Source organism: Podarcis cretensis, assembly GCF_951804945.1.
Source record: "Podarcis cretensis genome assembly, chromosome: 1".
Lineage (NCBI taxonomy): Eukaryota > Metazoa > Chordata > Lepidosauria > Squamata > Lacertidae > Podarcis > Podarcis cretensis.
This window is the reverse complement of record NC_137170.1, coordinates 134,286,308-134,300,218: the sequence shown is the minus strand read 5'-3', so window position 1 is coordinate 134,300,218 and position 13,911 is coordinate 134,286,308. Positions and strand designations below refer to the sequence as shown.

General features: G+C 45.4%; 1 protein-coding gene across 3 annotated transcripts in view; it reads right to left on the bottom strand.

Moving 5' to 3' along the window:
• Positions 1-3,883: 3,883 nt before the first annotated feature.
• The window catches only part of PTH2R (parathyroid hormone 2 receptor), a 40,955-nt gene continuing 30,927 nt past the window's right edge, over positions 3,884-13,911 (bottom strand). For all 3 annotated transcript variants that reach the window (XM_079979359.1, XM_079979360.1, XM_079979361.1), the window contains 4 exons: positions 12,333-12,427; positions 10,049-10,187; positions 6,125-6,166; positions 3,884-4,918 (listed from right to left, as the gene is read on the bottom strand). In XM_079979359.1, the coding sequence (XP_079835485.1) occupies positions 4,496-4,918; positions 6,125-6,166; positions 10,049-10,187; positions 12,333-12,427 (699 nt within the window). In that variant the 3' untranslated portion in view covers positions 3,884-4,495. The remainder of the gene's footprint in view (positions 4,919-6,124; positions 6,167-10,048; positions 10,188-12,332; positions 12,428-13,911) is intronic.

Below are 13,911 nucleotides of genomic sequence, written 5' to 3'. Positions count from 1 at the left end.
CCTCCTCTGTCCACTAGGTGCAAGAAACTAAAGGCTGTGCAACAAAGGAGTCCCAACCTTGATAAGTAACAGCTGATTCTGGCTGCACAATCTGTGGCACAACAATCTTTGGTAATGTTCTTGCACTATCTCTTGTGCAAGAAGTATAACACCAAGTGACTTTAACTTGGTGCTATGCTGGATACAGGGTGGCACTGTGGGTTAAACCACAGAGCCTAGGACTTGCCGATCAGAAGGCCGGCAGTTCGAATCCCTGCGACGGGGTGAGCTCCCGTTGCTCGGTCCCTGCTCCTGCCAACCTAGCAGTTCGAAAGAACGTCAAAGTGCAAGTAGATAAATAGGTACCGCTCCGGAGGGAAGGTAAATGGCGTTTCCATGTGCTGCTCTGGTTCGCCAGAAGCGGCTTAGTCATGCTGGCCACATGACCCGGAAGCTGTACGCCGGCTCCCTCAGCCAATAAAGCAAGATGAGCTCTGCAACCCCAGAGTTGGTCATGACTGGGCCTAATGGTCAGGGGTCTCTTTACCTTTACCTTTATGCTGGATAAAACCCAATATCTTTCCCTCCAATGATTTTTTTTAAAGCAAAGCAGACAGAACTTAAAAACAAAACAAAACAAAATTTAATAGATCTTGTGCACCACTTCACAATATTTACACAGTTAAATAGGTTTATCAACTTCAGTATAGCTGCTAACATCAATTAACATTAATTCTCGTGTATTTGAGTAGGCAAACACCTGCTGAAAACACAGGCGGCACCAATTTATAAACCCACACACATATTAACAAATCAATAAGCAAACAAAGCTTAGTCAGACAATAGAAAGCAAACATTTTTCCTGGATTATGTCCAGTGTTGTCACAATGAAGCATTTTGAGTTTGGGTGGAACCTTGGCAACAGACTGGAGACGTGGCTGGCAGGGAAAAGGGTCTTAGCATCTTCCCTGTACTTTTTCCTGAAGTGAACCAACCATATATTTGGGAACCCAGCTAGGAAAAAAGCTACCAGGTGAGAGAGATGAAAGGGAGAAATTTGTTGTTGTTGTTTAGTCGTGTCCGACTCTTCGTGACCCCATGGACCAGAGCACCAGGCACTCCTGTCTTCCACTGCCTCCCGCAGTTTGGTCAAACTCATGCCGGTAGCTTCGAGAACACTGTCCCACCATCTCGTCCTCTGCCGTCCCCTTCTCCTTGTGCCCTCCATCTTTCCCAGCATCAGGGTCTTTTCCCGGGAGTCTTCTCTTCTCATGAGGTGGCCAAAGTATTGGAGCCTCAGCTTCAGGATCTGTCCTTCCAGTGAGCACTCAGTGCTGATTTCCTTCAGAATGGATAGGTTTGATCTTCTTGCAGTCCATGGGACTCTCAAGAGTCTTCTCCAGCACCATAATTCAAAAGCATCAATTCTTTGGCGATCAGCCTTCTTTATGGTCCAGCTATCACTTCCATACATCACTACTGGGAAACCCATAGCTTTAACTATACGGACCTTTGTTGACAAGGTGATGTCTCTGCTTTTTAAGATGCTGTCTAGGTTTGTCATTGCTGAAAGGGAGAATTAGCAGGAGGCAATTGGGTTAAGCACTCCCTGTCTTGACTGCTGCCTTTCTTCTCCAAATCACAACCTTCACTCTTCTCAAGTGTTTGATGGAACCACAGGTTCCAAGACCTGGGCCTGCTGCCAAAGGTCTAGTTTCATGCTCAAGCACATGCCTCCCTCACAGAAATCAATTAGACATAAAATTACTAAAATCTGGGCAGTTCATTTCCACTAACGTTTTACAAAAACACCCCTAACAATGTGAGTCCAAGCTTGTATTTCCCTATCATTTACGTTCTGCTTTTTCAACAATGTTGTTTTCCCTCCAGTAGCTGTTGTCTTATGTGTATTTTATCTGATGAACTGTGGTCTTTTACACTTTTCTTTTGCCTCTTTTTTCCCAAGCTGATGCTTTCACATTTTTTAAATTTTAAATAACATTTTAAAAATGAGCCAAGGGAGAGAGATAATGTATTTTCAAGTTTCTCCACTGCAGATCAAAGTCGAATCCTCATCAGACTTTTCCAAGAAAAGCTTTGTACTTTGTTCTTAGTATGAGGACTGTAGCTCAGTGGAAAAAGCAAACGTCCTGCATGCATAAAGCTCCTTAATCAAGTCCTGACATCTCCAAATAGGCCTGGGACAAACTCCTGTCTGAAACCCTGGAAAGGTGATGCTAGATGAATCAACCGTCAGGCTTGCTACAAGGTTGGTTTCTGTGTTCTGACTGGCTATTCTGGGCTGTAGTTCTAGGCTGAAGCACCTGCTCTGAAGGCAAGGGGTCGTCCCAGGATAGGACAAGTGGTGGATAAGACAAGAAAAATGTTGAACTGTGGCAGCTGTGGAAAATTCCAGGCACGTTCCACCATATGTAGCGGGCATGGGAAATGATATATAATGAGTTGAAAAAATGTTTAAAATAACCTTTGTGGGAAAACCAGAAGCTTTTCTATTGGGCGTTTTTGGTGCTGAAAAACCAAAGGAGCAAAAAAGACTATTTAAGTATGTGATAACAGCAGTGTGGATACTTTTGGCTCAGAGATGGAAAGAAGACAAAGTTCCGTCCAGAGATGAATGGCTGGTAAAAATGATGGATTACACCGAAATGGCAAAAATGACCGGGAAGATCAGAAATCAAGAAGACAGAAATTTTAATAAGGAATGGGAAAAAATTTAAAGTTACCTTGGAGAACACTGTAAGCAACTAAAAACTTTGTCAGGACTATAACAATACTTGTAATGTAACAAAAACTATGGGGAAATGGGGAATTTTAAGAAAATGGAGAATCTTATAAGATGCAGTTGAAAAAGGAATGTCAATGGGACCCACGGAGGGGCAGAGGAAAGTCCAACGAATCAGGGAATCCTTTATGATTATGATTTGAACACAAATGTAAACTGCCAAAATCAATTAAAAAAATTGTAAAAAAGAAAGGAAAGGCAAATTCCTCAGTGTGGTTGAATAATGGGAGATGCAGAGGCCAAATGGTTTTTTTCCCTTCCACACGGCACACAAGCTATGGCATTCACCATGAAAAGTTAACAGTGCATAAGGCTATCGACAGCTGCTAGCCATGAAGGCTGTGTATTACCTCCCAGACTGCAGGCAGTGGTCTCCAAATACCAGTTGCTCGGCAACAAAATGGAGAAAATGCTGCTTGCAGACTCCAATAGGCACCTGGTCAGCCACTAGAAGAACAGGAGAATTTGGGCCTTTGGACAGATCCAGCAGGACTCTCAATATGAGCCTGTTGACGACTCTAAACGACTGCAATAGGTCTTACAACAGTCGTCAACAGGCTCATCACAGCTATCTGCCAATCACCCAATCCCACCACCCTTCTGAGTAATACCCCTCCCCACCTTCTCACTATATAGAAGGGTCTGGTGACTTCTGTTTCAGTGTATCTGAAGAAGTGTGCATGCACACGAAAGCTCATACCAAGAACTAACTTAGTTGGTCTTTAAGGTGCTACTGGAAGGAATTTTTTTATTTTGTTTTGACTATGGCAGACCAACACGGCTACCTATCTGTAAGTAGATTTAATGATATTATGCTGGTCTGATATTGTAATTTGTAAAGCTGTGGTCATCTTTCATGCTTACTATATGTTATTGTTTTAATGGTGGTTGATATGTTGTTTGTATTTTTGACTTGTGTATTGTATTTTCCTTTTCATGGAATCTGCCATGTGAGGCCAAGTGCCCTAAAAGGCAGCCTACAATTATCACAAATAAACAAACATTTGAGAGGGTGGGGAGATCAACCAAATTCATAACCATGAGAGGAAATGCACATGGGGGAACGTTATGGTCGCACACATCTTTGACTCAGTGGTGACATTTATTACATCTTGGAAGGGATGTGAACATGAGTTTGGCTTTGCTGCAACATATCTGATAGGCAAGGACTTCTGGCCTCATTAGTGGGGATAGGTATGATGGCTGTGATTTTGTATTATTTGGACTTCATATATAAGTTTGCATGTGTGAATGTTGTGTGAAGCTTCCATTAATCAAAATAATTCTCTTCTGCCTAAACTCCACTGAATTTTGACTTCACTGGTGCCCCTGATGTTTTTAAGGCAGGGAAAACCGCCTGCTAACACAGGGACATCATGCAGTGCAGAAATGCTTGTGAGGCTCCTGGGTCATCAAGAGCTCGGTAGAAGATGTGCTTTGCATGCAGAAAACCCCATGCTCTCTATGGTGAGGAAGCCCTGGTTGCAGCTCTGAGAGAAGCTTCGGCCTGAGACAGCGAAGAGCCCGTCGATGACAGTGGACTACACAGATCTGGGTCAGCACCTGACATGAGCTGTGTCTGAGGAAGCTTTTGATGAAGATGAGCCAAGATGGCGGGCTCTGATGCAGAGCTTAGTTACTTGGGTAGGAGAAGACGGGCCTGCCCATTATTATTTTTAATTCCCGGCCTCTCTTTCATGCCTCTCTGGCTTGCTAAAGTGCTGCCTCTACTTCAGCCCTGCTCTCCGTCACCTCCTCATTAAGGGAGCCTGTGCAATGGCCCTGAAGCATAAAGGGCTCCTTGAGAGAAAAAGCATCCAGCTTTTTCTCCTCCTCCTCCTCTTTCTCTTTTTCAGCCTCTTCATGAGTCCACCGGTGCACACAGTCCTGTTCTGAGTTGCTCCTAACATACCCGGGCAAAGTTATCTGGGTGTCGTTCTGCCAGGTGACGTTTTTTCCAGCCCTGGTGGAAATCACTACCATGCGGGAACTGGCCGCCATCTGAGACTGGCTGCTGGTGCTGTGCGTCATGTTTGTGTGGACAGAACCATAGCGATAGCTCCCACAAGGAGCCATCCTCTCCCAGTCCACAGCCAGGTTCCACCTAGCCCAGGTCTTCTTGATCTCAGCCTGCACCTAGAGGGGAAGGAAATGGCCGGATCAAAAAACAAAGGAAGAGTGTTAGGCCAATGTCGTCGTTGTCGTCTTCTTCTTCTTTAAAAAATAATTTTGAATATAGGAACAAACATACAGCTCACCATAACAACTGCAACTACGTCCAGTTGTGTTAGTAATAATAAAATGAAACATTCATTCAGTTAATATTTGCTTGGACTGCCAAATTAAACTTGGAGCCATGCCTACTCTTCAGCAGAATCATTAAGGGGCAAGTGGAAGCTGTGGTGAGTGGGTAGGAGAGCACAATGATATATGTTTTGGAGGTATATACAGTATATTTAAAAAACTATGCAACAGAAGGACAGAGAGCCTCACCTGACACAGAAGCTCTGCTGAAACAACAAGAGCTGGTTATTTATTTATTTAGCTCTTATTTCTAACACCATGAGGTCTAGAAACATTTTTAAAAATAGAGAGATCTTATCTGGAATCTACATCAAATATTAGTTCCAGTCACTGCACAAAACAATGACCTAAAAACATGAAATTTAATTATTGCGCTGCGCTTTGTGAGAACTATTTGAGAGAGAAAAGGTTATTCAGGTGTTTATATGTCATGGTCATTACTCAAATCTCTCTGTCTCTCCTTCTTTCCCACCCTTAGCAAACCTGAAGAATAATGCCCAGAGGGCAGTGAGTTAATTAAACCAACTAATGAGGTGCAACAAGAGTGGTAAATTACAAATGAGGTCCTATCACTCATTTCTAATGGAAACAAGCTTTCTCTCCTGCCTCCACCTTGTGTTGGGATATGGCTGGAGAGAGTCCTTTTAACAAACTGCACTTTCTTAGACAGAACCCAAGGGTGCCATACTCTAGAAGTAAAACCAATGCAATCTCATTGGAAGCATTTTGTAAGAAGAGAAATCGAAATTATAAATAGAAGCTGGGATCCAAAGCCACACGCACAGGCTTTCTCTCATACTTTACAGGTCATTTCAATCACACATACATAATTATGTGTTTCTTTATACCTAAACATCTGCTTTATTAAAAATGTGTGTGTGTGTGTGTGTGTGTGTGTGTGTGTGTGTGTGTGGCTTGGAACAGGTAGCAACTTCTTAAAATCTCGTTCACTGTCCCCAATGCACCTGCTGACTAGGCCATGGCCACCCCATTTCACAGCTAGGAAGGCCACCTGTCCCAGTTCATCCAGTGACTTACCTCTCCATTACAGTAGCAATAGAGGATGGAGACAAAGAAACCCTGCAGGAGAATAAAGAACAATTACAGAATACCAGTCATTTCACCATCTCCACTTTGAAGCAAGAATTTCACATGGATGCAGCTGAACTGAAATTTGTGAACGAGGGGCTAAATGCCCTCTGGGTGGACAATGAAAGTAATTTTAGTGATTTGTAAGAAAGGGAACAGGAAGGAGCCACAAAACTATTGGCCATTTAGCTGGTTAGACTTCTCCAAACTATATGCACAGTATTTCCTTCAACAATTAACTGACTGGATGCAAAATGGCAACGTTAGTCATGTAGAACAAGCGGGGTTCAAAGGACTGATCAATGTTTCACTCTGAACCATATTGTAAGGAAATACACAAAGAAGAAGAAACTTTATGCAGCTCCCATTGATCTTTCTGCTGCATTCAATTCTATTTATCGAAACAGATTGTGGGAGAATTTTCAAATTGCCAACGCTGACTGCAGATTTCTGCTATTCATTCAACAACTATACAGGAACACAGGAAATACAAACAAGTCATCTCTTCTATTATATTGTAACTTTAAATAAAACTTGATGCTTATTGTTGTAATCATCTCAAGTGATCTGCTTTGTGAGTTTCACCTGAGGCTGCATTTGGACCGCGCATTTAAAACGCATGGGGCAGGAGTCAATTGCAGGGCAGCTGTTTATCAGCTCCATCTGGTATGCAGGCTGAGACCCTACCTGCCCGCAGACTGTCTCGCCAGAGTGGTGCATGATCTAGTTATTTCTCGCTTGGACTACTACAATGCACTCTATGTGGGGCTACGTTTGAAGGTGACCCAGAAACTACAACTAATCCAGAATGCGGCAGCTAGACTGGTGACTGGGAGCGGCCGCCGAGACCACATAACACTGGTCTTAAAAGAACTACACTGGCTCCCAGTACGTTTTCAAGCACAATTCAAAGTGTTGGTGATGACCTTTAAAGCCCTAAATGGCCTCGGTCCAGTATACCTGAAGGAGCGTCTCCACCTCCATTGTTCTACCCGGACACTGAGGTCCAGCGCTGAGGGCCTTCTGGCGGTTCCCTCCCTGCGAGAAGCCAAGTTACAGGGAACCAGGCAGAGGGCCTTCTCGGTAGTGGCGCCCGCCCTGTGGAACGCCTCCCACCAGATGTCAAAGAGAAAAGTAACTACCAAACTTTTAGAAGACATCTGAAGGCAGCCGTGTTTAGGGAAGCTTTTAATGTTTAATAGGTTATTGTATTTTAGTGTTTTATTGGAAGCCGCCCAGAGTGGCTGGGGAAACCCAGCCAGATGGGTGCGGTATAAATAATAAATTATTATTATTATTATTATTATTATTATTATTATTATTATCCCATCAGCGGAAGCCCTAGTCAAGGACTTCTGCTTTCCCACCTCTCCTCCCTCTGTGCCTCCAGAAATGGGCTGGGGGCTGGGGAGGTTGGGGGAGCAATTCCCAGCATCCTTAGCATACCACAGTTCCCAGGATTCTTTGAGTCATGCCATGCACATCAAATATATTATGATGTGTGTGCCGCATGAAAAGAGGTATGCAAGAGCCTTAAATAAACAAAAACTTAAGCAATGCATTGATCTTACTCTATTTTTACATGGTGTTGCCACTCCAACACCAGAAACCAAAAGAATCCCAGACTGATGGGAAAAGGAAGCAGGTTTTATAAGAGACAAACAGAATCAGAGGGGTAGATCTTCACAGGGCCTTCCTGTGGCAATCCACAAAGAAAACAAGAAAACAACGGAAGAGTTTTGCAGCACCTACTTTGAAGGACTATGCATCTTTGCTGCAAATGCACACATACAGCTGCAGCTGAATTTGGATGATCAAAGGCTGGCCCTTTCAGCACTTTACAAAAAAAAAACAAAAAACCAGACACACAGGAAACAAACACAGGGTTTATATAATAGCTTTAAACATGTGTCACTTTAGCAGAGAGCCAAAGAGAAGGAAGAAAGAAGATGCAATGTTTGGATTCATATTCATTTTGTCTTCCTTCTTCTGCATCTGTTAAAAATTTCAAGGTGCATTTACAGCACAAGTGCTGACCCAGTGGCCTTTCAGAGGTTGTTGGACTCCTATTTGAATCTGCCCCAGCCAACATGGCCAATGGGTGAGGGTGACAGGAGTTGAAGCCCAGCAACCTCTGGAGCTAGAACCCCCCCCCCCCAAAAAAAAAAAATCAGTGAAAACTGGTTGCATGAGTTTGCAGCAGAACCCTGCTCTGCACAGCACTGATTGGCTGGTGCCTAAATATTCCTCCAGTTCCTGCAGCAGTTTTGCGCAACATTATTACAACGGGGAGCACTTTTTCTTTTTTAAAATCAGTTTATTGTTTTATAATTGGGAAAAATCAATAAAATATCAATTAAAACCCCCAAAACAACAGGTAGCACTTCTTGTTTTAAAATGGTGGCAAATGAGCGATTTATGGGAAACTTTAAAACATTTCTGAAGGAAGCCACCAAGCCAGCCTAAACTGGGAAGGGCTGATGATGGGGCAGGCATGGAGAGAGAAAGAAAGACCAGTCACTAAATCAGCGCTGGAATCATTGGTATTTACACCTGCCTTCTGCATAGTAAAAGATACTGAGCTCACCCTGCAAGGAGAGAGGGGGAGAGCACAGCAAATGCAAACTCTTAAAGTTAACCTAGGCACAAGATTAATTGCATGGATGCAATTAAAATGCATCTTTCTTTAAAGGTAAAGATGCAGACGTAAATAGCAGCTGCAGGCAAGGAGGCCTTAAGCAGGTGTGGGACTGTGGGAGTGGGAAAGGCCAACACCGTCTTGGCAGAAATCTTTCTGCAAGCTGCTATTTGCATCAGAAGGGAAATAGCTATTTCCAAATGCAAATAGCAGATTTTTTTGGGGGGGGGGGAGTGCAATTTTTACCAGGACCACAGCAAGAAAGAGAGGTGGTGCTCTCTCCCCACAGTCCCACAGCGGCGTAGCGTGGGTTGTCAGCACCCGGGGCAAGGCAAGTAATTTGCGCCCCCTAACCTGGGGCAAGGCAAGTAATTTGCACCCCCTAACCTGGGGCAAGGCAAGTAATTTGCGCCCCCTAACCCGGGGCAAGGCAAGTAATTTGCACCCCCTAACCCGGGGCAAGGCAAGTAATTTGCGCCCCTAACCCCTAACCTGCTGCCGCTGCCAGCTTCTTCTTGCTGCTGCCTGGGCTGGGGTATTTACGGTAAGGTAGCCACGGTGGCGGTGGCGGGTCCGTGTCAGGTGATCTGAGGTGAGTTGCCGCTGGCGCTGCCGCCCAAATGATGCCGCTTGCCCGGAGGAGGGCAGAGAGGCGAGGAAAATGCAACATGGCCCAGCAGCTGCAGCAGCAGCTGCGGCGGCGGCGGGGCTGTGAGGAGGGGCTGCCTGGCGCGCCTTCCGCGGCCTGACACGCGGGGACCGCGGCGAGCGCTGAGAGCCGCTGCCTGCCGGACGCCTTCAGCCCGGACGCGTGCACAGCTCGTCGGTTCCGCGAGACATGGGGCTCTGGTACAGCCTGTGCCCGAGGCTCTTCGGCGACTCCGGAGGCGGCGAGCGCGCCCCCCCCCAGATGTTGTGCCCGGTGCGGCCGGCTCCCCCTGCACCCCCCACGCTACGCCACTGCAGTCCCAGTCTTGTTCAGCCCCTCCTGCAGTCGCTATTTAGGTTTAAAGAAGCACAAACGTCCCAATTAAGTTTGGCACTCTCCCAAAATGGTTCCAGTTCTCCAGCCCTCGGAGGTACAAGAGGTCCCCTTGCATGTTCCAGAGTCTTGGACAAATACCTTCTCGCCACATTCAGCTGCCTGTGAAGGATCTACTGCCTCCCAGACACAACCTCCTCTCCAGTTAGCATAAGTGAACAGTTAGGGCTTATAAGCACCAACATCAGCACACCTGGAACGAGTTGAAGAAGAGTTCGCAGTGCATCCGGATCTCCCAGCCCAGCCCAGTGAACGTGTGAGGCAGGCATACAAAGACAAAGTAATGCACACCAAAGACAAGGACCAGGATCAAGGTGGATTTGGCTAGTTTTCTAGAAGAGGGAAGAGAAGTTGTTGCCGTTATCACCATCAGTCATTCCAACAAAGTGCTAGATGCTGCACAGAAAAGTGTCATAGCCTACAATCCCTGAGGCTGCCTAAATCTCCTTGAGCACAATAGGATATAATCAGCCTAACTCTCAGCAGAATTGCAGACATGCAATCTTATTCAGTACGATTGCCCAAGGACCATAGGACCTGAAATTTCATTGCCTGTGAAAACTGGAGGATTTCTTGGTGCCCTTGGGCTTCTTTTTCGTTCCTTGTGTTTCTGTCTGGCTTATATTTACAGCCAGACGGGACAATGTCACAGGCATGAGAATTCATTATGCACAACCGACAAGAGCCCCTTAGACGTTCCCTGTCCCTAGAACCAATTCTTCTATCTGCTCTGGAGATCAGAGGCCTACCTCACTTTCTCACATAAGTACTGGGCGCCTGTAGATCCTATCAGCAACAATGGCTCTCACTATCCTTGGAAGCTCAAAGCCGTGATGATCTACAGCGATCATCTTTCCTTCCTGGTGCCTGTGCACAGGGAAGGCTGAGAGAAACTCACTGACTCACTGGTTCTTGAGAGAGCACGCCCACAAAGAGCAAGGCTTTTTTTTCACCAGAACTCAGTTCCAGCACCTCTCAGGTGCGTGCCATTGCCTTTATAAGAAAACAAGGGAGATGTTCGTGCTGAGCTCCTGCACCTCTTTCTAGAAAAATTGCACTGATATATACATACGGTATATATACATATGCATTTGCACAAAAATCTCTCTTTTGTGCTGCAGAAACAAAGCTGATTTCTCCCTGCCTCCTTCTGCTTTCCTTTCTGCTTCTCAACAATCATCTTTAATATGAAGAAGAGGTCTGAAATAACTCAGTACATTCCCAGAGACACCAACAGCTTATTACAGCGCAGTACAGAAAAACTACATTCTGCTTGGCTCTCTCTTCCAAATAAGAACTAATAGGACTGCAGATGAAGCTGTCTCTGCAGTTATTGTAGGCTCTCTCAATTAGTTGGCTACTTCAACGAGAAAACAGAAGGATACATACGCTTTCTTTTCTTCCATTTATATCCCACCTTCCCTCCAATAAACAAAGCAGCATAGCTGGTTCTTCCTCCCCTTTTACTCTCACACCAATCCTGTAAGGGAGGTTTGGCTGATAGATGGTTTGAGGCCACCCCAGTGAGCCTCATGGCTGAGTGAAGATTTGAACCCAAGTCTTCCCACTTCTAGTCAGGCACATGGTAACTATACCTATACTGGTTCAGTTAAGGCTGGATTTCTATGTGAGCATCCTGGCATCCTGAATAAGGCCACCATCTTATAATCAAACTTCGGCCTTTAAGTCTTACCAGCCATTGTAGGCAGCCATCTTTGAAAACACCAACCAACCAACCAAGAATGCCCCCCATGATATAGAACAAGGCAGTGTCATTCCCATGGGGCCATTCTCAATTACAGACACTGCAGGGCTGCCTTTTTGTTGCAGTTCAGCCACCACCTGAACCTCTGGCAAATCCCTTTTTCATCAGTTAAAAGAAAGGCTCGCCACCTCTAAAAGTGACAGATATCTATAGAAGCTATTCCCTCCCTCTCCAAGAAAGGTCAGAGCTGAATACTTCAGCCCAGAATAACACTCACATTAAGGAGTTTATGCTCAGGGAGGGTTGAGATGCTTAAGATGAGTGGAGAAGTATTCTATTTTTAAAATGCTTCTAGTCAATTTTTGAACAGCTCTCCTTTTTCAGCCTTCTTGAAATCTGCCTCACATCAGAAGTAAACAGCTGACAAATATTGATTATATTCCTAATTCATCCTTGAAAATCTTCATATAAATATATATGCATCTGATTTAAAATTATGATAAGTGATGCTTGAGAGCCATTCTTAGTGCTGGATGACTCTGGGAATGATGAAATCAATTAGCATATAAGTTACATTAATATATACATTGAAGAAGTGAATTATTCATATGGGGAGTTCGCAAAACTAGTATTTTCTCTGGGGATGTTTTCAGCATAAGAAATATGTTATAGCCCTTGATGTATTCAGAAATAGTATTACATTCTGACAGTTCCTCAGCTCTCTGGGGGCAACTAGAAAACAAAGACACAACTTAATTTAGTAGAGGCTTACCTGTATTGCTTCCTTACATCATAGCCAACAGCATTTGTCTCCCAAATTTTTGTCACCAGAGCCCGTGCAGTATTGAGGAACAGAATAAAGTTTAGCTGTAAAACAGTTTACAGGTGTGTGTTATTATTCCCACTATCCCTTTAGAGATATCAACTGCTTGCCTCTATAACAGCAGGGGCAGACTTTGGCCTTTCAAGCTGCAGCAGTGCCCTGTGCAAGGTCAAAATTTGCCCCCCCCCATGCCTTCTATTTTACACCTGCACTAAGTCATAGCTGTGGCCCTGCAGCGCACCTCCCTCCAACAGCTTGGCGCCCAGTGTGGGGAACTGTGCTGCCCTAAATCTGCCTCTGATAACTGGAAGGTTTTGAGGGCATCTGGAATTTAGGACCAGGACGTGATTCTCCATTCGTTTCCATTTCTGTTGAGATGATTACATCATTAAGACAATCCAGGCTGACAAGCCCAGGCTCCAAACTGCCCAGTTCCCGACATTACTGCACTTAACCTTCCCCAGTTTCTTCGCAGTCCACCCCACTTCCCTTGACTTGCCATCATGCCCATGGGCTAATGTGTGAACTGGAAAACTGGAATGAACAGCACAGAAATTCAATAATAAGGGATCAGCAGCCAAAATAAGGGATTTTAGTCAAACAGCTCCTTTCCTTTCCCCCATAACAGTCAATCAAAGGAGCCTCCAAAACAAATCCAAAAGCCCCCCCTCCCATGAGATCACCATCCGCCATTGTACTCAACCAGCTCCTTTCCTTTTCCCCCACCATGTGCCCCCGCTCCAGACAGACCTTTTCCTGGGCAAGGGTGAGTGGGCCGTCAATGACGTATCCATCCGATTCCGAGCACAGGTATGTTCAACTTCTGAGCCCCTCCGAGCCAAAGGCAGAAAGCCCAACCAGCAGCCAAACGAAGCCTCAAGCGGTGGTTTCCACAGCGCAGCAACCCGGCAAAGGGGATGCAGCAAGGAAAACCACCGTCACCTCTTCGCTGGGAAGCGCTGAGCAAAGGCAAGTCCCCACGCAACGTGGCTGATTTGATCGGCACAAGGCATGCAAGCTCCACCCCCCAGTCATTCTTAGACTCCTTATTGGGTGGGCAACGCAGCCAAGCAACACAGCTGGAGCCTCCCTCCTCCCTGGCCGGCAGGGAGGGAGGGAGAGGAGCTGCTTCCTTTGAAACCCGGGAAATTTAAGGGACACCAATAAGGGACAGCAGCGGGAAACAGCGCTGGGATAAGGGACTGTCCCACCAAATAAGGGATGGTTGACAGCTATGTCCAGGATGCAAGTCCAGATTGTAGCCTAAAAGCAAATGGCAGGTCAGGGCCAACATAATCCAAGCTACAAATATCCTGCAATCAGATATTAATAGACCTGCAGCTCAGTCCTGCCAAAACAGACCACAGAGTGCCTCAAGCAAGCGGCCATTCAAGCTGGCCCAACCTGTTTCCATTGCCCTTGTTAGTATTGCTATTGACCATAGCAGGGCAGAGATCAGCATAGAATCATAGAATCATAGAGTTGGAAGAGACCACAAGGGCCATCGAGTCCAACCCCCTGCCAAGCA